The following is a 25,627-nucleotide window of genomic DNA, read 5'->3' as shown; positions in this document are numbered from 1 at the left end:
ACATTTAATTTACCCTATAACCCACCATCTTATTAAACAAATAATTTCATAAACCCACCCCACCTCCCACTCCACCAAAATGACATGGCCCCACTTGTTTACTTATTAAAATATCTATCTAATCCCACTTGCTTTATTATTTTATTTCATTCAATTTTTCTTCTTAATACCCGTGCCCGGTCAAGTGTATCTCTTAAATAAATACGGTGGGAGTATTTCAAAATGTTCTTTACATTTCCTTTTATATTATCACATAAATGACTTAATATTCTATCAAAATTTGTGCCCAATTATTATTTTAACCAATTAAATTCACTGGGTCATTTAATATCTCACACTTTTTCATTGAGACATTAAATTTTTCTCATTTCCCAGTATCAGAATTTTGATAATAGTGAAAACATTATAAATAAACGTAATGTATCTTGTTTAAATAAAAAAAATTGAGGAACCTCGATGCAAATTAATTAATCGTTAAAACACGTGAAAAACACCAAATGTAAAGAACAAAAAGAGACGGAGGGAGTATAATATATTTGATATTTTAAAAAATTAAAAATAAAAGAAAATAAGTTTAATATAAAAAGAAATTGTATATTTAAATATGTAGATTGTATATTTTGACAATTTATTTATGAAAATACCCCTTAATATGTTTACTTGCCCATCAAGGGGATTGATTGGGCGGAGCTCGTGATTTGTCACCATGATGGTCCCATACTCAAACCATTCCGCTCCTTTACGGGGTGAATCGATGTAGAGCTGATAAATATCGACCCGATGTTTTACCCGCATTCAAAAGTCGTGTGCTTCAATAAGTTCGGGTTCTCTTCAACTTCTTTTATTTTTTTTAACTCAAGCCGACGTCAATATATTAATCACATACTAAAATGTACATAGGAAAAAACCCCTGCATAGCAAGGGTAAAACTTTCAAAGTTGCAAAAGAAAAGACTTCACCTCCATGATTGGAGCAACCCCTAGAGAACCAAAAACTTGCCAAAAAGGGGCTTAAAAACTGAACAAACCATAGCCTTGGTAGTCTTACGAAAATTACTAAAACAAGGTTGTAGAAAAGAAACATCAAGCAAAGGAAGCAGGAATCTCCGTATGATCTGCAAAATCTTCCACCAAAAAGCTTGATCAATCTGCTGAAAATCACACACTTCAGTTGTTGGTAATCTCCCCTTCCTCTACTTCAACAATTTCAATAGCTGTATCCATTGTTGAACCACCAACAACAAAAGGAATGAAAGCTGTCTCTTTTCCCGTATCTTGATTTTTGTTATCAACCTTTTTCAACCTGTCTCTGGCTTCCTTGATGTCAGTAACAATGGAACCAAACACCAGCTGCGCAGCTCCCCCTGATGTTCCCCCCTGATCCAAACGAACTGCATTATCAATTGAAGGATTAGCACCCACAATTGCGCTTGCTTCATCCCTTGCCTTTCTTCTAATTGTTTCAACATATTCTGGATTTACGTTTTCAAAATCAGCTTCATAATCACTTCTTGCACAGGAAGGGATAATGTAATGCAGCTTGCTTCCTACTGCCATGATGAGCGAATGAGCAGCTAAAGAATGAGCCACTTTGTTGCAAAATTTAGGAATGTGAGTGAGGTTTCCTACCCAAGACTGATTAAGAAGGTTGGCAACCTCCCTCAAAACAGGACCCAACTCATGATGATCTTGTTCCTTAATCTTTCCCAAAAGCACTTTGAGGTTTAAAGCATCAGTTTCTATCTCCAACTTCTCAAACTTGAAATCTCTAGCAATAATTAGTCCCTCCCTTAAGGCATAAAGCTCTGCAGCAAGAGGGGAGCTAACAGTGAATTTACTGGAGAATCCAACAAACCAGGAGCCTGTTGACCTTCTGAAGACTCCTCCACCTCCTGCCACTGCATTTGACTTCCAAGCACCATCCACATTTAACTTCATCACTCCATCTTTTGGAGGAAACCAAGTTTTCTTAGGCAATCCTGGAACCTGATTTGCACCTAACTCCTTACCCTGTGAACAATTGTTAGCAGAAGTCCAATCTACATAGAAATCATTATAAAGAGAAAAGGCAGATTTCATTTTGAGATCAAACACCACCCTATTCCTGGAAAGCCAAATCTTCCATATAGCTGTAATAAACAAACTTTTCCATTTAATAGAATTATTTAGGTTAAAAGTGATCCAAGCATTCCAATTAGAATTGTAAAAAGTATAAAAATCAAACTTAGAGGTAGACCAAACACGTTGAAATATATAAGTCCATAAAATACTGGATTGGGGGCAATCCCTAAACAGATGCAAATGATTTTCAGAATTTAAGCGGCATCTGGAGCAAGTAGGAGAGAGTTGAGGTAAAAACTGATGAAGACTCTCTGCTACAGGTAAAATCTGATGGACACAGTTCCAAAGAAGCATTTTGTATTTATAAGGACCTGGAATTTTCCAAATATTGTGCCAAGAAACATTATTTAAAGTAGGGCAATGAATGGCACTGAATTGGCAATGATAAGCTGACTTGATGTTAAAGCAACCATTTTTAGAATAAATCCATCTTATGAAATCTAACTCCTTACAGTTATTAGAAAGAGGATAGGAAAGGATTAAGGATTTGATGTGGGATGGAATGAGATGCTCAATATCATTAAGATGCCAAGTTTTATTTCGAATAATATGGCTAACCAACCAGTGAGCCTTAGAATCAGGAATTGTAACTCCTTCGGTTTTATACAATGGTTGAGCCCCAATCCAATGATGATACCAAAGAGAGGTAGTGCCACCATTCCCAATACCAATAATGATGCCTTTTTCAAGAATAGGACGACCTTTGAGAATGTCTCTCCATAACGGAGATTGATTGTTATTAGGAATACAATTGAAAAGATTTGCATGATTGAGATATTTTTCTTTTAAAACTTTCACCCACAACTTATCCGGATTAGTTAAAATCACCCAACCCAATTTGGCCATAAAAGCAAGGTTCCATTCCTTCAATCTCCTAATTCCCAGCCCACCCTCATTGATTGGTCTTGTAATCTTGTCCCAAGAAAGCCTAGACATATACCTACTTCTTTCTACCTTATTCCATAAAAATTTCCTAAAATATTTTTCCAAGGCATGGGTGATGGAAGCAGGGAGAATATTAGTTTGCATAGCATAAAGAGGATAGGAATTTAGCACAGATTTAATTAGGGTACATCTCCCTGCCATATTTAGAAGCTTAGCTTGCCAACCCCTCACCCTATCCATTGATTTATCTAAGAGACCTAAATAATTAGAAATTTTCAACTTATGAGGTCGAATGTCAACACCTAGATATTTTCCAAAAGAAGATGAGATTTTGAAACCAAAATCTCCAGCAATTTCCTTTCTGATAGAATGATGAAGATTGGAAGGGAAAATGAGAGTTGACTTGGCCATGCTAATTTTTAAACCAGACTTTTCTCCAAAGTAAGTTAAAGCATGCATAATATTACTTAAAGATTCTTTGTTAGCTGTACTAAACAGGAACACATCGTCGGCATAAAAAACATGGTTTTGTGTCTCGTGGTAACGTAGTCGAATTGTCGAAATTGTAACAACGTACTATGTTTACAACTTCTTTTAACTTTTGACAATTTGGTTTTGTGTCTCGTGGTAACGTAGTCGAAATTGTCGAAATTGTAACAACGTACTATGTTTTTTGCACCATGTTTCCACGCCTAATCGATGTAAAGCTGGTAAAAATTGACCCGGTATAATTACTCGTAATGTCGAAGTCGTGCGTTATTCGATAAGTTTAGGTTCTCCTCAAGATCTCAACTCGTTTTAAGTTTTTTTTTTTTTTTTATCTAGTTTAGTGTCGAAGTCGTGCGGAGTAGCTTATTGTTGAGTAAAATGAAGCTAGTCACAATTGTAAGAATGTATGTTTATCACTTGTTCCCTTCGTATTGAAAAATGATGACACTTTATTCTTTTTAATGGTAAAACTATGTTCTCTCAACTCAATTTTACTTATTTGTGAAAAATAAAGATTAGGTAATTTTATAAGTTCGAAAAGTTGATTATTCTCGATGTATTTTAAATAGGTGAAAAGTTCAAGATTTTGTTGGTAAACTTTTCCACATATAGTCAGCTCAATATAGTTTTCTTCCAAAAATGTTCAAGAACTATATTTCTCACGAAAAAATCCTTTTCGCATTTTTGTTTTAAAAAAAACAATAATTTTTGTTTTTAGGAAGTTCTATCTCATCTTATAGAATTGTTAAGATCAAAATATCTAAAATTGTATCCTTGACATCTACTCCTTCTCTTTCATATAATCATATTACTTGGTATTTGTCATTTTTATCGATGAGATCTTTGCCTAGCAAAATTTTAGATCGTATGATATATAATTTCAAGTTCGAATCCTCAGCTCTCTCCCTTCTTCATTTTTTATTTGTATTGTTCTTGTAACTCATACAAACTGGGTATGTTATATCCACCTGATTTCCATTGAACTTATATGAACTTATTTTATCGGCAACTTTTTAGTAAGACCGCCTTATCGAAAAAACCATTTTAATTACTTAAGTAATTGATTCCATTGCTTAACTAATTAGTTACATTGCTTATTGCTTAAATAATTACTTAAGTAATTAAAATGGTTTCGATAAGGCGGTCTTACTTAAGTAATTACTTTTTAGTAAGACCGCCTTATCGAAAAAAACCATTTTAATTCCATTGCTTAACTTATTAGTTTTTTTTTTTTTGAGGGAAAAGATTAGTGCATCTATTAATTAGAGGACAAAGCGTCCATCAAAACATATGGGGAGACCTCACACGGACAATGGTTCTCCCAAACTTGTTCAACACCGAACGGCACTAATCTAGCAAGATGGTGAGCCACAAAATTACCATCTCTTTTAACATGAGACCAAATTACATGATCAAAGGAAGAACAAATAGAAAAAATCTCTTCGAGGATTGCATCAAGTTCAGTTGAGTAGATAGTTGCCTTCGAGAGACGGGTCACTAGAGTAAGGCTGTCACTCTCAAAAATCACTTTTCTGTATCCATAGCGCTTGGCTAGTCGAGCAGCCATTACCAAGGCCTTGCCTTCAGCTATTGCGGGCTGCCAATAACTTCTGACTCGTCTTGTCGCTGCGAATTTGGTTACTCCAGTAGCATCTCTTGCAATCGTCCCCAACCCCGTCCATCCCTCCACATTCAGTGCTGCGTCGCAATTAACCTTCACAAAGTCAAGGGGGGGAGCAATCCAAGTCTTGGAACTCTTGCAAATCTGCTTAGTCGACAGCCCATATATCTTCTCAGTGTACTTGTTGTGATCCTCAGCCAGTCTTTTTGAGCGGTCCACAACCAGCGAATGAGGGGTGTCTTTACTGTTGAACACCTTTTCGTTTCTCCTGCACCAGATTTGCCACAGCAAGATAGCACTTAGCTGCTTCTTATGCCCATCCTTCTTCGACCGCGATTCCATTACTTCTAGGAAGTTATTTTCCTCCCTCCAAACCATGCTGCTGCACTCCAACTCGATCCAAAGGTCAGCAACAGCAGGGCACTCGAAGAAGCAATGCCGCAGCGATTCCTCTTCATTCGCACACCATGGGCATACAGAGGTGTCGGACATGTGACGGGTGTGGAGGTATGAACGAACCGGAAGAGTTCCAGTACACAACCGCCAGAGAAAGTGTCTAACTTTTGGGGTAGTATCCAAATTCCACACCTCAGTCCAAGCTTTGTGAAAAGCTTCCAAGTCGCAGGACTTGCGAAGAGCATACGCCGACTTTACCGAGTACTCACCAGTGTTGGTAAACGCCCACATACGACTATCTTTACACGGCATGATGCCCAAAGGGATTGCTAAGATGGCTCTTACATCCCTCTCATTGAAGTGAGTTGAGAGCAGGTCGAGCCTCCATTCACCCCCTTCTATTAAGTCACTAACTTTCTCCAACCCTTCCACCCTAGGTGTCGTCACCATGGTTCCATCGTCATCAGCCGCCCAAGCATCACTCCAAATATTGACCGTCGAGCCATCACCAATCCTCCATAGTGTACCATCCTTGATCAATGATTTAGACGACCAAATGTTACTCCAGGAGTAACTACCCGCAAGTCCCAAGAAGGAATCAATAAAGGCCGAATTTTTGTAATACTTTCCAGCCATGACCTTTCCCAACAGCGAGGAAGGGTACTTAAGAAGCCGCCAAGCTTGTCTGCCTAGTAATGCCGTGTTGAAGGTTCCCATATCACGGAAGCCCATACCTCCCAAACACTTCGGATTACATAGTGAGTTCCAGTTAATCCAATGAACCTTCCGTTTGTTATCCGAGCTCCCCCACCAGAATTTCGATGTCATAGCCTGGATATCCTGTATGACACTGCTCGGGAGCTTGTAAACTCCCATTAAGTACGTTGGAATTGCTTGAACCACGGACTTGATAAGGATTTCTTTCCCCGCTCGCGATAGTAGCTTCTCCTTCCACCCTTGCATTTTCTTCCATAATCTGTCTTTTAGAGCCATGAAAACCGTTCTCTTCGATCTCCCAATAATTGTAGGAATCCCTAAATACTTTTCATGCTTGTCAACTAGTTTCATTTGCAAAAGATTTCTCAACTCCTCCTGTTTCGACATATCAATACCTTTGCTAAAAGAGACCTCCGACTTATCATAGTTAATTTTTTGCCCGGAAGCTGCTTCGTATATGTTGAGTATATCAACTATTTTTGAGCATTCCCGTCGGTTGGCTCTTGCGAAAAGTAAACTGTCATCTGCAAAGAAAAGATGAGAGACCTCGGGGCCACCTCTACTAGCTCGTGCCCCATGAATTTCCGAGTCCAGCACTGCCTTTCGGATCAAGTTAGACAAAGCATCCGCTACCATAATAAACAAATACGGCGACAAGGGGTCTCCTTGTCTAAGCCCTTGGGTGGGAGTAACTGAGCCGCAAACATGTCCATTGACAATGAAAGAGTAGGAGACCGTTGTTACACATTCCATCACCTTGCTGACCCATCCCGTCGCAAATCCCATTTTTAATAAGAGTTGTTGCAAGAAAGGCCATTCCACTCTATCATACGCCTTGCTCATGTCAAGCTTCAAAGCTATTGTTCCCTTCCTCCCCTTGCTTCTTTTCTTCATTGTGTGGAACAACTCCAAGGCTATTAGGGCATTATCAGTGATTAAGCGCCCCGGAACAAAGGCACTTTGATTTTCAGAGACAATGCCCGGAAGAATCGACTTGAGCCTTAGAACAATGACTTTCGAGACTATCTTGTATAGAACGTTGCACAGAGCTATGGGACGGAATTCTGCCATTAACTTAGGGGATTTGACTTTTGGGATTAAGGCCACGTTAGTGGTATTTATGTGTTTCAGAGATCTAGAGCCATACAAAAATCCACACACAAAATTTGAAATGTCATCACCAATGATATGCCAAAATTTTTGATAAAATATCGCGTGCATACCGTCTGGCCCCGGGGCCTTACAAGGGCTCATCTGCAATATGGCCGAGTGAATCTCGTCCTTTGAATAAGGCCTGAGGAGTGCTTCATTGTTTTCTCTTGTGATTACTTCCTCTACCGCATCCAGTACCTCATTACAGGCCCCCTGGGAAGGGCTATTTGAGGTAAATAAGTTTGCATAAAAATTCTCCACAATATGCTCTATCCCGTCCTCCTCCGTTTTCCAAACTCCCCCCTCGTCCATAAGGCCATCAATTCTGTTCTTCCTTCTTCGCTGAGAGGCCTTGTGGTGGAAGTAATTGGTGTTCCGGTCTCCGTCTCTAATCTCTGCCGATCTCGACCGTAAGTACCAATAGGCTTCTTGCCTATCTAGTAGTTCTTCCAGCACTTTCTCTAGCCTTGCACACTCTTCAACTGACTGATCAGTAACCTCCAATCCCTGGGCAGCTTTGAGTAGCTTCTCTGTGTCTGCTATCTTTTTTGCTAAGTCGTCAAACTTACCCTTGCCCCATCTTGAGAGAGCTACTCCCATCATATCTAGCCTTTCTGTCAGTGTGCCACCATCCGAGCTTGACCATGACTCCTTCACTACACCTTCACATGTCTCATCAAGAAGCCAACCTGTCTCAAACTTGAAGCCCTTCTTGGACTTCCTCTTGTTTTTGTTTCTGTTAGCCAAGGGTTCAAAGCTCAGCAGAATTGGCGTGTGGTCAGACTTAAACCGGACCAGATGCTGAACTTTTGTGGACGGATAGCGAGTACACCAGGAGTAATTTCCCAAGAAGCGGTCAAGTCGTTCTCGGACACGGGTCTGTGGAGTGAGCCCGTGTTCCCAAGTGTACCATTGTCCCACATAGCCCAGGTCTCTTAGCTCACAATCCTCAAGTACTTCGCGAAATTCTGGGATTGCACGCCGAACACAGTCAGCCCCGCCTTCTTTCTCCTCATAACTTAGTATCTCATTGAAATCGCCCCCTAGTAGAATAGGGCCTTGATAACTACCACACAATTCACGCAGCAGAGCCCACGTCTTGGTCTTATTCACTACCTCCGGCCAACCATACACCCCAATAAATAGCCACTTGCCTAGTCTTCCATGGACCACCTCCCCTGCAATGTGGTTCTGTGAGTACGAGGTTACTGAGAAAGACACACTTTCCTCCTTCCAGTAGAGACAAAGACCACCTGCTCTTCCTACACTGCATACACCAAAAGAGTTGGAGAAACCCAACCTAGTTTTCAGGTTCTCTGTAACAGACTTGTTCACCTTGGTTTCCGACAAAAAGACAATGTCGGGGGCATTGGAGATACACCATCTCCTGAGGGCATTAACTGATCGAGGATTGCCCATTCCTCGACAGTTCCAGCAAAGAGTATTCATTGTGTCGGGCGGGGTTGGTGTGCGCCAACCTCCGCCAAGCTAGATGCTTCCAATTCTGTCGTAGGAGAGTTCTTAGAACGTTTTCCAGCGAGCAGTTCTTCACCATCTATATCCATCTCCAAGTCACCCATCCGCCTTTTCCCTCCATTAGCCCCAAAATCTGAGGCTACCCCACCTGTTTGATCTCTCACCAGCTTGGTCCATTTTTTCTTCGAAGGTTTTGAAGTTGATACCTGCACAGAGAGGGTTGGAGCCACTTCACGTTCCAGGGAAAAGTTAGAGGCCTCTGCTGTCTCCACAATTGGAGGCTTCTCAACTGCTGTTGCCGCTATGCAAGTGGGAGGGGGTTGCACTTCAAGTGGGCCAGCACCAAACTTTGCAATGAGGGGATCTTTAGTGGGTGGATCCTTATCCTCTGGCAACTTAACTTCTTCACTTGCCCTCTTCAAACCCTTGCTCGACACCTCCTGTTCTGTTGCACTCCGTTGTATTGACTTCGAAACTACATCCTCCCTAGTGGTTTGACCTTTAGGGGATGCGAAGTACAATCTCCTTGCTGCACCAGGTGGTCCAAGTCTAACTACATTCGGGTCCCTGTAACTTGGAGGACGAGGCTGGTCTTTCTTGGTTGACATCATCCATTTCTTCTGTTGTTCTCTTTCAGAGAGGGATATGAAGTTTCGACGTTTGGTTGGGGAAGCACGAAGATATGGGCCGTACTGGTACACTATCGAGCTGTTCGAGCCTGGTGCCACTCCATGGAATTGACACTCACGATCCATGTGTCCAAGGCGACCACAATAGAAGCATAAATCTCCAATGCGTTCATATTTAACATCCACCCACTTCGATCTTCCTCGCCCCGTTGAGATTGTGACACCACGTCTGAGGGGCTTATCTATCTCCAAGAGGACTTTGATGCGCATCTCCTCTTCCCACCCCAGGGGATCAGAATCATCGTAATCTATAAAGCCACCAAAATCTTCCCCAACATCATATGCAACATTCACATTGCGTCTGTTGAACGGAACATCTACTAGCCGAATCCAGAAGGGGGCCTTGTCAAAAATAACCTCTGATGGTTGTTCATCACCATTGATCTCTTTCAGCAGAAGAACCTGCTCTTTGAACGTCCAAGGGCAGCCCGACGTTACTCTCTCCTTATCACTGCTGCTGAAGAATTGGAAGACAAATAGGTTTGAGTCTACTGCTCTAATGGCCACGCCATCCTTCAGGCTCCATACTGACGTTAGGGTTCGCTTCAAAGCCTCAAAATTGAATGGTTTACCAGTAAGGAGTTTCCCCACAAGGGTCAAGGAAATTTGCACCCTTTGGTCTTCGTCATCAACCCCTTCAAAGTCCTCACCCACAACCCTACTTTCTTCTTCGGTGAGATTGAATTTCTCCCACTCGTCTAGCAAGGAGTCAGCCATCATATACTAAAATCACTCACTGTTAACTTGGAATCAGATTGAGAGGGACGGAAAGGAAAGAATATAGAGAGAAGGAGAGGGGAGAAGAGAAAAGATGGAGATTAATGGGAGAAGAGAGGAGGATGAAGAGGGAAGAAGAGAACAAAATTCAGAATCAATTACCGAAAAGGAACAATCAAGCAATCACAATCAAAGGAACGAATTTCTCGTACTACGAAGAACCCTAATTCGGGGTACTAGAGAGGAAACCCTAATTTGGGGTACTCGCTTAACTTATTAGTTACATTGCTTAAATAATTGGTTTCAGTGCTTACCTAATTGATTTCATAGCTTAACTTATATTACACCAAAGTAATCTTTTGTGTAAGGCCGCCTTATATAAAAGTTTGTATTCAACTATAAAATATACTTCAATGACTCTTATTAAACTTATCGTATATGAGCCTTTTCATTTTTTGAATAAGTGGGAATAAGGTGAATATAATATGGCCTAATAAATATTTTGTGCACTCTGTATATTATTTGTCACTTAAGATATTTTTTAAAAACGTATTTGTCATTTAAGATTTCCATTCACGATTACTGTATTTTTTTGTCGGTTTAAAGTACCAATATGATAATTGATAATGTTCAAAATTGTATTAATTAAATGCATTTGTCTTTGTAAATTTTCCTTCTTACTCATTCTTGTTATCGTTAATTCCTTGAGGTTTAGGACCACAAGTGAAATGTTCTTGTTTGTGTGTATAGTTTGGTTTGTGTGAATAGTAATGTTGATATGGTCAAGTATAGATCATTTAAAATACGTCAAGATTCTAATTTGCTTTAAATTTGACTAGTCATTGCTAGACCAAATTCATTTGACTCATTCTACGTTGGAAATATGAAGCTTAATTAAGGATTGAATTATTGAAAATGCCTTTGCCTATTATTTGGAGTTCGCATTTCCTGTTAATGCATTTGGCGCCGTCTGTGGGTAAGATCCACGTACTATTCCATGGCCACCTAATTAGGCCTTAAAAACATCCAATTATCAATGATTTGTTGGCGGAAGACGAACATTTGGAAGCAAGCTGGTCTGATTTGTCATTTGAAAATATCAGATATTCCGATCCATTTGTGCAAGTTGAGAAAAACAAATTACATCCCATTTGTGCAATACATGCAATAAAAACCGACGCCCACAAATACAAACCAGAAGTGGACATAAGTAAATTGTGTCCCACTACTAGTTTTAAGTTTTAATCCCGACATTCATAACAAGTTTGCCAATATCTTTTAAACACCCAAATTCAAACCTCAAAGTCTGAGATCCAGGAAGTACGCTATATTTCTATTATCCGTAGCTGAGGTCTTATCAGAAAAACAATATTTTGGGTGCTGAGATCTCGTCAGGCAGACCAAAAAGACGAGATGTTAAGGCAGACACAATGTCAGGAGGTCCGAACCAAGGTGTGACATCTACCCATGGCAGACCGATCCCCGAGCCAAACACCAGTGGACTGAGCAAAATATGCACACCACCGTCATGATAAATCCAGCAAAGGAATGTCAGAATGCAAGCTGACTGTCAATAATAAGAAATTGAAGTCTACCATATAGTTTGGGGTCTTGTTGCTGATAATCTTGGAGTATGACCCGAGAGATAATGCAATTCTGAAGTCACCAAGGGATGCAGACTCGAGTACTGCAGACCCCAAGTCAGGGATGCAGACCCAAATTGACGCAGACACAAAGCTGTCGAGGAGTTCAAACCCGAGGTAATGCAGACCCAAGGTGGGGACGAAGTGCAACAACCCACCAAGATCCACATATTATTCCATGGCCACCCTGTTATTCAATAAATGATATCCAATTATTGATGATTTACCGAGTAAATCTGATCCCACTTGCATCAAACTCGTGTGCATCCTATGCTCAAACAAGTTATCCACCACTACAGCAAAGTACAAACTGGAGAAACTCTTTTACAACTTATTTAGTCAATATGCGCACTACTAACCAGAAGGGGATGGAAATAATGTGCTGCACTACTAATTTTTGTCCTGACATCCACAACAAGTTTGGCAGCATTTTTTCGCACCTAAATTCAAGCCTCAACCCAAGTTGTGCAGACACAAAGTAATCAGTATACGGTGCAGACACGAGGTAATGCAATGCAAACCCAAAATCAGATGTGTTCCACCAAACTACTTCCAATCATCAGAACTAGTTGCTGTCTTATAATGGAGGTTTAACATCAAGTTGAAGAGAAAATGTTAGTTTCTCGAGAGATGATGCAAGTCTGATCCGAGAGGTCAGAGGTGGTGCAGACCCAAGGTAGACAAAGTAATGCAGATCGATGTGATGCAGACCCAAAAGTCGCCAAAGAGTGCAGGCTCAGAGTGGTGCAGACCCAATGCGTGTTGTGCAGACGTTATACAACAGATCCAAGTGACATATAAGTCACTTTGGGTCTCTTGGAAATACATAATCCCACCCAAACACCATGTAAAAGTCGGAGATCACGAGCTCAAGATAGCACATCAGAGAGCCACAAAATTTCAGATGCACTTGTCCTACTAAAATGCAATAGATAGGAAGAGAAGCAGACCCTGGTCCTACCAGCTCCACTTGCACGAAGAAAAGCAGACCCTTGTAAAGCCAAAAAAATCCTCAACAAAAAGTGTCTGACCTAAGAGGCAGACCTTACCCGAAAATATAGCAACTATATATTAGATGCAAGTTTCTAGCATTACAAAACAAATACCTTCCGTTGGCCTCGTGTGTTCCTACCAATGCACTCTGCAACAATGAGCTAAAGCAGACTCATATACAGTATGGGCCTAGACTACAACAATGCCAAATACAGAATATCCTAAGGCAAAATTAGGGAAGTCAAACCCAACAGACTCAAAGGTAGTCCGGGTCTGACAATATTTCCCACACAACGCACCAATGCCGAAGAAAGAATATTCTAAGGCAAAAATTGGTATATTACCTCAACGCTTTGATCCAGCAGACCCGTATGCAAGGGAAGCGGCTAAATGTTATAAGCCTGGTTGGTGTCTGAATCTATGATGAGATACGTCATTCAACTTATCAGACACAAATTACAAGTTAGAAATAGCAATTTAATTGCATCCCAAGTTGGAAGAAAGTTTCTGAAAGGATACTTACTCCAAGAAGCAGACATCCGACATTTTCAGGTATGTTATTTATGTGTGTTTGATCAACAAAAAACAAAAGTCCAATAGAGGAAGAATATCTCCATAGAAGAGATACAAGTCTGATCACCAGAAAGTTGAAGGCAGACTAGACAAAGCTTATAGAAGGATAAATAGCAATTCTGCTTTTTATGCATTTCTCTTAGCATTAATGATTAGCTGTCTTTTCCTAGTATTGCTGTCACCATCAGTAGATTCCTTGTACTATGGTGTGTAGGTGGCTATTTTCTTTTTTTGTCTTGTTCTGATCATGTGATCAGATATATAGCAGGGTAGCTGTAATTCTGAACAAGGCTCAAGCAATACGATCTCTCTCATTCTGCTGCTATTTCTCTCTCATTCTTTTCTCTCTATCTGCTCTAAATTTCAGTCCTTGGTGGTTGGTCACATTCTGGGAATTCCAGTTTATATGGTATCAGAGCCAACCAGGGTTTAACACTGAAATAAGAGTTATTTCCTAAACCTGTATTGCGACTGAAGCCAAAACACATTTCTTTTCTTCTAAAAATCTGATCTTTTCTTTTTCTTTTTACACCAAAATGGCAAACCCTAGACTAAACTTTGCAGATCCTCTATTTTTACACCCATCTGATGGATCTACATCCATTCAGATAGACAAACTGCAAGGGCCTGAAGACTACAGGTCTTGGCGCAGACAAATGGAAATCATCCTCATTTCAAAGAGGAAACTTGGATTTGTGACTGGTACAGTCATTAGATCTGTTGAAGATGCAGCTTTAGCAGATCAGTGGGACTCATGCAACAACATGGTAATTGCTTGGCTCCACTATAACCTCGTTCCTTCTATTAAAAAGTCTGTCTTGTTTCTTAATAATGCTAAGGATATTTGGAAACAACTAGAAACTAGATTTGCTTTAAGTAATGGATCTAGGAAATACAAGCTAAATAAGGACTTGTATGAATTAAAACAGAATTCTGCTTCTGTTTATGATTATTTTACTACCTTGAATGTTGTATGGGAGGAACTAGAGTCCATGAATATGCTGCCAGTTATAGAAAATATCACTGCTGATGTGCAAACTCTCCTAGATGCAATCCAAAAACAGAAGGAGGAGGCTAAACTCTTCCAGTTCTTAAATGGCCTAGATGAGATTTATGGCCCTATAAGAAGTAATCTTCTCATGATGAATCCTCTCCCCACTGTTGAAACTGCTAGCTCAGTTATACAACAAGAGGAATCTCAAAGACAAATCTTGTCTATTCCTAAACTTGAGATTGAGATGTCAGCTATGTATAGCAAAGGGCAATCCGATAGAATGTTGGTCTGTAAAGCATGTGGAGGAAGAGGACATTACAGTGAAAAATGTTGGACTGTAGTAGGTTACCCTAAGTGGCATTCTAAGCACGGGAAGCTTCCTCAGAAAACAGCTCCAAAATGGAACAACAACCGACAAGGCACACCTAAAACAGCAGCAAATGCTCAGAGTAGTGCAACCGACAATCTGATATTCTCTCAACAACAAATTGAGGAACTTGTGAGATTGATACCTAGATTGACAACTCAAGCTATTAAAGGTTCAGAAACTGATGATGAGTTGGACAATCATTTCTCGGGTATGACATCTTGTCATCATGTCGTTGGGTATGGAGATGAGTGGATTATTGATTCTGGTGCATCTGACCATATGACACCACATTTTCACAAGCTGATACAACCATGTGTATCAAAATACTCTTCTCCTATCAGGCTTCCTACGGGAGATATTGCAGTCATATCACATATTGGGAAAGTGGATGTAACTAAGAATCTGTCTCTGCAGAATGTGTTGTGTGTGCCTAAATTTCAACATAGTCTGTTATCAGTCCAGAAGCTTGTGAGTGACAACAATTGTGAAGTGCAATTCTTTCCCAAATTCTGTGTTATCTTAGATGCAGTGACAAAACAATTGAAAGGAGTTGGCAATGCAAGAAATGGTCTATACTATCTTGTCAACACTACACAAGATCCTAGGAAGGATCAAAACTCATCTGGCATACTGCCTAAACCAGAAAACTCACCTACATTTTCTGCAGCTGTCACAAAAGGCCCTAAATCAGACCCTTTCACAATTTGGCATCATAGACTAGGACATGCTTCCCTTTCAAAATTGCAACTGATTGAGTGTGTAAAACCCCACATAAAAGAGAACCCCCCTCTTTGTGTCACATGTCCTTTGTCAAAATTCACCAAACTATCATTTCCCATCAGTGAGTCTCGTGCTTCTGCACCCTTTGAACTTATACACATTGATATCTGGGGGCCTTATAGAGAATGTACAAGGGGTAAATTCAGATACTTTCTTACTATAGTTGATGATTACAGTAGATCAACTTGGGTTTATCTTCTTGAATACAAATCACAGGCTCTTGAAACTCTCCTTGCTTTTAAGCACTACGTTGAGACTCACTTTCAAAGGAAAATCAAGTTCATAAGATCCGATAATGCTCTGGAATTCGATGATGAACCATGCAGAAAATTCTTCATATCTCATGGCATAGTGCATCAGACATCTTGTGTGAAGAGACCCCAACAAAATGCCAGGGTGGAAAGGAAACATAGGCACATTCTCGAGATTTCTCGAGCCTTAAGGTTCCAAGCTGGATTGCCTCTAAAGTATTGGGGTGATTGTGTCATGACAGCTGCTCACGTGATTAACAGGTTACCCACAATGGTGTTGAAGAATAAGACTCCATTTGAGTGTCTGCATAACAAACTCCCTGAATACAATCATTTGAAGGTGCTAGGGTGCCTTGCTTTTGCTTGTAATCCAGCTTATACAAGTGATAAGTTTTCTCCAAGAGGGGTGCCTTGTGTCTTTCTAGGATACCCAGCAACACAGAAAGGTTACAAGCTCTTGAACTTGCTAACCATGCAACAGTTTGTGTCAAGGGATGTAACATTCCATGAAAACATATTTCCTTTCACATCTAACTCAAACGAGTCTTATATGCAGCCCCTACCTACACCAAACCCCGCAAGTACTCTCGTTGATGATATTTTTTTGCAATACTCAGACTTGGAGCAATCAGATGATGAGTCTCAACCTACTACAACCACTCAACCCTCATCACCATCTATATCCCCTTCTTATAAACCATCTCCTCCTCCTTTAAGGAGAACAACCAGACCTCACATTCCTAACTCACAATTCAAAGATTTTGTCTCTCAAATGCCTAACCTTCAATCAAACAAATCTGCTCCAATAGCCAACTTAGCTTTTACATATACACAACCATCATTCTTCTGTTTTATGACTGCTGTAATGGATACAGATGATCCGATTTTCTATAAGAATGCTGTAAAAAACCCTGATTGGGTCAAAGCTATGAACATTGAACTGGATGCCTTGGAATCAAATGACACATGGGAAGTGACAGATTTGCCACCTGGAAAAACAGCAATTGGAAACAAATGGTTGTACAAAACAAAATTCCATGCAAGTGGATCTATTGACAGATTGAAGTCTCGGTTGGTGATATTGGGGTGTAGGCAAAAATATGGGGAGGACTACTCGGAAACCTTTGCCCCTGTGGCAAAGATGACAACAGTAAGAGCTTTGCTAGCTGTAGCTGCTATGGAAGAATGGTATGCATTCCAAATGGATGTTACCAATGCATTTTTACATGGAGATTTGGTTGAACAAGTATACATGAAGCTGCCTCAGGGATACACTCACTTTGGTAGCAGAATTGTTGTGAATGATGACTCGACTCCTCAAACAAACAAAGTGTGTAAATTGAAGAAATCTCTCTACGGGCTGAAACAGGCTCCTAGACAATGGTTCTCAAAGCTTTCTCAAACTCTCATTCTGTTCGGATTTGTTCAATCAAAGGCAGATTACAGCTTATTCACAAAGCATGACAACCAGTCAATTACACTTATCTTAGTGTATGTAGATGACTTGCTGATATGTGGTAATAGCCTTGAAGAAATTAATAGCTTGAAGGACATGTTGTCCAAAACTTTTCACATGAAAGACTTGGGTGAACTAAGGTATTTTTTGGGTTTGGAGATAGACCGGTCTGCTGATGGTTTCTTTATTTCTCAAAGGAAATATGTCATGGACTTGCTGAAGGAAAATGGTATGCAAAATGTAAAACCTTTACAATTGCCTATGGATAGTCATATTAAGTTATGTGCAGATAAAGGTGATGTGCTACCTAATCCTAACATCTATCAAAGATTGATTGGGAAATTAATATACTTGACAATCACAAGGCCTGATATATCATTCACAGTGCAGTTGCTTAGTCAGTACATGCATCAACCTCACACCACACATATGCAGGCCGCTAAAAGGTTGTTAAGATACCTATCAGGTACAACTTCTCAAGGAATACTCCTAGCCTCAACTTCTGCTGCTCAACTCACAGCTTACTGTGATAGTGACTGGGCAAGCTGCCCTGTCTCAAGAAGATCCACTTCTGGATTCTGCATCATGCTAGGCCACTCTCCCATTTCTTGGAAAGCTAAAAAGCAAAGTGTAGTAGCCAGGTCTACTGCTGAGGCTGAATATAGGTCCATGGCTCTGACTTGTTGCGAAATAACATGGCTCACAACTCTTCTCAAAGATTTAGGCTTGAAGCATCTTCCTCCAACCCTTCTAAAGTGTGACAATCAGGCTGCTCTAGCCATTGCAGCTAATCATGTCCTTCATGAACGAACAAAACACGTGGAAGTAGACAAACACTTCATCAGAGACAAGATACAATCTGGATCCATTGTTACTGAACATGTTTCATCAGAAGAACAGGTGGCTGATGTCCTCACTAAGGTTCTGTCAGTCAAGCAACATAATCATCTCTTATCCAAGCTTGGAGTTTAATCTCAATTTCAACTACAAGCTTGAGGGGGAGTATAGAAGGATAAATAGCAATTCTGCTTTTTATGCATTTCTCTTAGCATTAATGATTAGCTATCTTTTCCTAGTATTGCTGTCACCATCAGTAGATTCCTTGTACTATGGTGTGTAGGTGGCTATTTCCTTTTTTTGTCTTGTTCTGATCATGTGATCAGATATATAGCAGGGTAGCTGTAATTCTGAACAAGGCTCAAGCAATACGATCTCTCTCATTCTGCTGCTATTTCTCTCTCATTGTTTTCTCTCTATCTGCTCTAAATTTCAGTCCTTGGTAATTGGTCACATTCTGGGAATTCCAGTTTATAAAGCTAATTAACAGATCACCAGAAATTGATGTCTGATCTAAAGGAAGGCCCGAGTTGTTTTATAAAATTCGGGTGGAAAATATCATCTCGATCAAAGACTACCACTCTTTATTTGAGCAAAATAAACACGAGTAATCAGAAGATGGTCGACGACCGATCAGGCCCATCTCTAAACTCGAAGCTAAGTCTCCTCTACTATTTAAGTTTTATATTTTCAACATAATAATTGATGTGGCTTGATAGTATTTTTGAAGTCATTTTTCTCTAATGCAAACAAACTTCGGGTTTATTTAAGCAATCATGCTCAACAGCTCAAGTTATGTATACCATTTTTATAGACATGCTGGTTACTTCTTCAAAACCAAAATAATTTCATTAGATACTGGCATAAATTAGCTTAATAACAAAAACTCTTCAATTAATATTACTCACGAGCCGACCTAAACTCAACTCATGACTCATGAGTGGGGGGCAATGAGACATAAAGTATGAAAGAGTAGTATTTCTTATGTAAATAAAAAATCGATTTTACTATAAGCTAAGATTAATGTCTTATTTTATTACGCTTATGAAGTCTTACACCATTTAAGGTGACAAACCAACTTTCTGTCTGTTGGTTCAGTGGTGATTGGGGCTGAACTTGGTAGGGAGAACTCGTGTTCGATCCCCCGCAACAACAATTGGGAGGGGACTGGAACCTATCCACCCAGAACTCGCCCCGAATCCGGATTAGCCCCTAAGGGTGAACCGGGTGCTAACATCAAAAAAAAAATAGAGAAATGAACTAAGACTAATGTCGAAATTCTCTTTTGTAAAGCACCTCAAGTAAATGAAAATGAAGATGAAGACATCAAAAAGCCAAGGCCATAATGCTGAAGCCGAAACAGATAACAAAGAATTTATAATGGCAGCAAAAAACCGACGTCTACTACAAGTTTGGAAGCTAAAAGTACCATCAGGGCTGATGGTGGACACAAACATACAAGCCGTAGAAAGCCAGCCAAATTACAGCACATTTACACAATATATTTGTGAAATAAATGCATGAAAAGCTACAAATTACAAGTGATATACTCAAGCAGCATATAGCATACAGATTGAAGAAATCAGTGACATCAATGAAATGAACCACAATGTGGGAAATAAAATGCTGGCAGCAGGTCACCCTAGGTGTCGGCCTTGCCGATGGAAGATCATCCGAAGCTGATGACATTGTCAGCACTCAGCGGACCATCAGACGCTAACAACGGACTAGCCGAATCTAATATCAGACCCAAGTCTGATCGGACAAGCAGACCCAAGTCTGAACCAAGAAGCAAACCTATCTATGTGGAAGTTCTACTTACCTGAAATTCAAATCAAACCCAACCCATTTTTCATATAAAACTTGATAAATGTTATCCAATCTTAATTATAATCGATTATACTAATTTCAAAATAGTGAAAATTAGCTTGGTAAATAAATGAACCATTAAAAGTTGGCTAATCATTGAATAGAATATTAGAAGTAGCTATAAGTATGTGACTATGGGACAATGATAGAGTCACCCTAAGGGTTGGTAAACCTTTCAATATTGAATTTTGATTGGTTACAAATGCATTGAAACTTTACATACAACATTTTCTCTCTCCAATTAATTATGCTTATATATTATCTTATGTTATATATGTATCTTAGGGTTGTCAACCCTTAGGGTCAACCAAACATTTTCCGTGACTATGCACTACAAAAATAGAGAAATATCTTAATATGGGGTAAAGTTATTTGCCACCTTATTGGCATACATTTTTCAATCTCCGTATTGGACGTGGTCAAATTTCGAATTTTTTACCATGTTGCTAATAATTGTCCTTTGTTAAAATAAACTTTTAGTAACTCTCATTTATTACTTCATCCGTACTAATTGCTTGTTAGTTAAGTGATAATTGAGACTGAATTTGGTAGGGAGAACTCGTGTTTGATTCCTGTTATCCCACTTTTTGGACTAACGACATAACCGTTCTAACGTTTGATCATGTCGTGTCAGCCAGGTCCTGTCGTGTCGCAGGTAAACACAACTCCAGGGAGATACGTCCGACGTAGCATTGTACGACGAGGTATAACCGACGAAGGACAGGCGACAAAGTACAGGCAACTGAGACACGTCCTCGAGAAACGGGTTGATGAAGATAAGTTGACCTAAAGCCCATGATAGGCAGCGCCGTCAAGCTAGCAAGAACGAGTCCAAGACACACGCGAGAAGCGCGGAAGCAGTTGAAGACTGAAGAAACGTGCGACAAAGATACTCCTATCTTTGTGGGATTTTCTCAACCGATTAGACCGTTGAGAATATCCTATAAAAGGACGAAGATAATGACAAGCAAAGCACGTTCACTGAAGCACTAAAACTCTTAAGCAATAAGCTGTTTCATTATTCATTATTGTACTTGAGATTTTTGATATCGATTCTCAGAAAGAAAAGCATAAACAATCATATAGAATACTTAGTGGATTGATAGCCTCATAGCTATCCGCGGTTTTTTACCTTATTCCTAGGTTTTCCGCGTCAACACTCCTCTGTGTCATGTCTCTTTATTTGTGTCGTTGATTCTTTGCTTAGTTAGTGTCGACCCTAGCCGAAAGTCGCCCCCATACGAATTTTGGCATAAACAGTTTGGCTCCGTCTGTGGGGACATTAACTAGGTTTTACACAAAAGCACCCCTTTCACCATGACTACTGGAGAGATGACGATCGCAGAGATGAAGGCGGCTTACGAGAAAGCCCAAGCCGAGCTAGCCCAAGAGAGGGCATCCAATGAAACCCTCCAGAAAGAGCTCGAATCTGTAAAGAGCAACAAGCACCAGTCCCGCTACAAAGGTGGGAAGCCAAAAAAGCTAACGTTCGAGATGCCCGATGACTTTGAAGATGTGACCGACGATGAGGAGGAAACCCGTGAGGAAGAAGACAAAGAAGCTCCCGATCCGGTGACCCAACGCCTGAACAAGATGGATGCACGCATGACAAAGCACTATTCCCGCCTGATGAAGTTGATGACCAGGTTCCCCGGGGCACCTACACCAGTGGAGACCGAGCCGACCGACGGGTATGCCGCGTCGCCGTTCTGCGAAGCGATCGCTAGAGTGATAGTTCCGCACACACTCCGGCTCCCAACCTGGACCACCCTGTACGACGGGACATCCTACCCCTATAGGCACGTCAACTTCTACAAGCAGCGCATGTGGCAGATCGGGATTCCGCACGACCTAGTGGAACCTGTTATGTGCAAATCATTCGGCGGCACTCTTGATGGAGCAGCTTTGGAATGGCTCACGAACGTCCCTCCCAGATCCATCTCCTGTTTGTCCGACCTCATCAACGCCTTCTATCAACAATTCGCCAGCAGTCGCCAGTTAGAAAAACAAACCAGTGATCTCTATCGGTTGGTTCAAGGGCCAACCGAGTCGGTACGCGATTATTTTAACCGTTTTAATTGTGAAAAAATTGGTATAAAAAATTGTGATGTCAGGACTGCTATTGAGGCGTTCAAGAGAGGCCTCATCCCCAATTCGGAGCTATACCGGGAAATAACCAAATACCCCTGTGCAACTTTCGAAGAGGTGCGATCAAGGGCCACCGCCCAGATGCGAATCGAAGACGACGAGGTTATCCGAACAGCATCTCAACGATCAATAGGGGGCAGCAGCGACAGAAGATCGTACACCCCAAGGAACAACAATTGGCGACACCAACCATATGTTCGGCAAAACCAGGTACAAAGTGTCAATCAGTATTATGATACTAACAATGTTTACAGGAACGAGCGGGTCGAACACCCTAACATCTCCGACTACGGCTTCAACGTCGACATTGGAGGTGTGGTGAACGCCCTTCAAAATGTAGGTGGAACAGTCAGATGGCCCCGGAAGAACGACAGACCGGACTCCATGAAGGACATGAGCAAATGGTGCGACTTCCACCGTGACAACGGACACACAACCGAGGAGTGCATCTCCCTCCGAAAGGAAGTCGCGTACCTCCTGAAACGGGGGCATCTAAAGGAACTGTTGAGCGACAAGGGAAAAGAAACATTTTCCAAAGAGCAAACCACCCTGCCCGGCCCAGCGACAAGCAGCGAGCGACCAGACCCACCACCATTCAGTAAAGTGGTAAATGTTATTTCCGGTGGTTCAGATATTTGTGGACTAACCTCTTCTGCAGCTAAAAAAATTAACAGGGGAGAATCTGAGACCGTAGAAGAGGGACAAACCGACGACGAGGTCGGACTACACAGGTCCCTGACCGCAATGGCTATCACTTTCGACGATTCAGATTCTGTAGATACACAGCGGGAGTGAAGGAAATAATGCCCTTGGTCGAAGTATGCATTCTATGTTAAGTCTAATAAATGCGGTTCAGTATTAATTAACAAGTTAATAATTCAGTGAGATCAAGTGAGCTGAATGCCTAGCTAGAGGCCGCTTCAGTTCAAGTGGAATTAATGATATTAATCCACAGCTTACTCTTGACTGAACCCGTAGGGTCACACAAATAGTACGTAAACGGATCAAGTATTTAATGGCATTAAATACTCCATCTATGAATATTCGGAACCGACGGATCTTGGTTTCAGTGGGAGCTAAGATCGTCACAGGCAAGAAATGAATACTCCGGAAACGATGATATTGCCGGAAACGGAAATATGGATCGTATCGGAAATATGAATATTATCCAAGTCGTAGATGTTGCCGGAAACGGAAACATGGTACGTATCGGAAAATATTATTGGAAATGGAAATATTACCAGAATCGGAAATATTGCCGGAAACGGAAATATTGTCAGAATCGGAAATATTGCCGGAATCGGAAAATAATTCCGGAAACGGAAATATTAAATATTTGTTCGAAACGGAAATTAATTCCGGAATCGGAAATATTAAATATTGTTCGTATCGGAAATAGATTCCGGAAATGGAAATTTAATCGGAAGCGTATCGTACGAATTAGCATCGGACGAGGCTTGCCGGACGAAGGCCCAGCACGAAGCCGGGGCCATCGCCCAGCAAGCATGCGCGCCACAAGCCCAGCCAAGGCAGCGCCCAGGCCTACCGCAAGGCAGGCCCAGCGCGCGCCAAGGGCCACGGATGCGTGGGCCTTGCTGCGTGGGCTGCTGCTCGCACGCGCATGGGCAGCCCTTGTGGCTGCCGTGTGTGTGTGAGTTTGTGCTCATGCGTGATTCCTGAATCTGCAAGAGTCAGTGTATGATTAAATGTCTATTCCTAATTGGATAAATTAATTAAATAGAATTCATGTAGGATTCTAATTCCAATTAATTCGCATCCTACTAGGATTACGATTCCTTTTCCATAACTCTATAAATAAAGGCCTAGGGGTCATAATTTATACAGAAGTTTCAAAGTATTCAAAAGTGAGTTTTTTGAGAGAAAATTAAAACACATCTTGCTCATAAAAGTGCCGAATTTTCTAGTACCTTAAGGGCGATTCTAGTTGGTCAATCTTAAGGCGGATCCGGACGTGCTGTGGACTATCTACGGAGGGACGACACTTGGAGTCCTAAAAGACTTGTTCTTGTTCGGTTCGGGCGCAGCTAGGGAAGGCACGCAACAAAGAGTATGCATCTAATTATGCTATATGATTATGTGTAAATAATATGTTTCCTGGGTTAATGGTTGTTTCCGCATGATCTATGTAAATGTCATATGTATCATAACCTAACAGTGGTATCACGAGCCCCTTATTATTTTCATAATCTAAATTGCATGAACATGGTTAAATATTACAAATTTGCAAGAATTAAAAGGGGTGATTAATTTTCGTAATTGTTAATTAATTGCAAATTGCGTTTATTTAATTATACGTACGCAGTTTTTCGGCAGTTTCTTCATTACTCATCCGAATTGAGTGATTTTTGTGTCAATTCCGCATGTAAAATGCATTCTAAAATTTTGACAAAAATAGTATTTTTCTGCCGAACCCAGAATTCTCAAATTCGAAGCCTAACTATGACTTTTCGAAGGTTTTAGTTTTTCGAATGCAAAATTTCGTAAATTTAAGATGTTAAATTAAATATTTGCGATTCCTGTTGATAAATCTTGAATTTTTGATTGACCTACAGCATATGTTTAACAAGTTTGAATGCCTAGTCTTGTTAATTATGCAATCTAATTTGTAATTATGATTAATTTGTTGAAAATTAGAATAATTTAGAATTAATTTGATTTTCATAATTAATTGTAATTTAATTAGAAACCTATGATTAAAAACCACCATAAAAATTGTAAATTTACGATAAATTTTAAATTTTTATGACCTAGACTTGAATCCATAACAATCGGAAATCAATTGGATAATAAATTTTCGATTTTTTCGCCCTAAAATTATGAAATTAATAATATTTATTAATTTGTCATTAATTTTAAATATAAATTTTAAATTTTTATGCGATTCGTTCAAATGACTTGCACGCACGAAGCAATGGACGCTTCGTGTTACCCTTAAGGGGTGTTGTATAATGCGGGCATGCGACGACGAGCAAGGGAGCTCGTCGCCCGTGCGGCACGAATGCAATGAGCAATGGCGTAGTGCACGAGCACAAGGCAGCAGCCCTGCCTTGTGTCGTGTGCCACGAGCAATGAACGAATGGGCATGGGCGAAGGGCGAGCCAAGGCAGTCGCGTGTGGGCAGCAAGCGAGCTGCGCCACAACGCGCGCTGCCTCGCACAAGTGCGCGCAGCCTCGCGCGCAGCGAGCGCAAGCTCGCGTGCCACGAGCGCTGCGCCCAGCACAGCTCGCGCGCGCAGCGCGCGATGTCGCTCGCCCAGCGAGCGATGTCGCGCCCCAGCGAGCGATGGCTCGCGCGCGCAGCGCGCGATGTCGCTCGCCCAGCGAGCGATGTCGCGCCCCAGCGAGCGATGGCTCGCGCGCACAGCGAGCGAGCCAGCGCGCCCAGCGAGCGATCTCGCGCGCGCGCACTGCGAGCGATAGCTCGCGTGCG

The 25,627-nt window shown here is 41.0% G+C and overlaps 1 protein-coding gene across 1 annotated transcript; it reads left to right on the top strand.

The window, feature by feature from the left end:
* The first annotated feature begins 21,345 nt into the window (after positions 1-21,345).
* LOC130472137 (uncharacterized) lies at positions 21,346-22,971 on the top strand. Its single transcript, XM_056842588.1, has 2 exons — positions 21,346-22,055; positions 22,143-22,971. Exons 1-2 carry the CDS (start codon positions 21,346-21,348, stop codon positions 22,969-22,971), a joined length of 1,539 nt encoding a protein of 512 aa, XP_056698566.1.
* Positions 22,972-25,627: the final 2,656 nt, after the last annotated feature.

Source organism: Spinacia oleracea, chromosome 4 (assembly GCF_020520425.1).
Source record: "Spinacia oleracea cultivar Varoflay chromosome 4, BTI_SOV_V1, whole genome shotgun sequence".
Lineage (NCBI taxonomy): Eukaryota > Viridiplantae > Streptophyta > Magnoliopsida > Caryophyllales > Amaranthaceae > Spinacia > Spinacia oleracea.
This window is presented reverse-complemented; position numbering and strand designations above follow the sequence as displayed.

Excerpts from the sequence above, each read along its gene's own strand:
- LOC130472137 (XM_056842588.1), top strand. The coding sequence starts at position 21,346 with ATGACTACTGGAGAGATGACGATCGCAGAGATGAAGGCGGCTTACGAG. Across the intron at positions 22,056-22,142 it reads CAAACCAGTGATCTCTATCG|GACTGCTATTGAGGCGTTCA; the intron begins GTTGGTTCAAGG and ends TTGTGATGTCAG.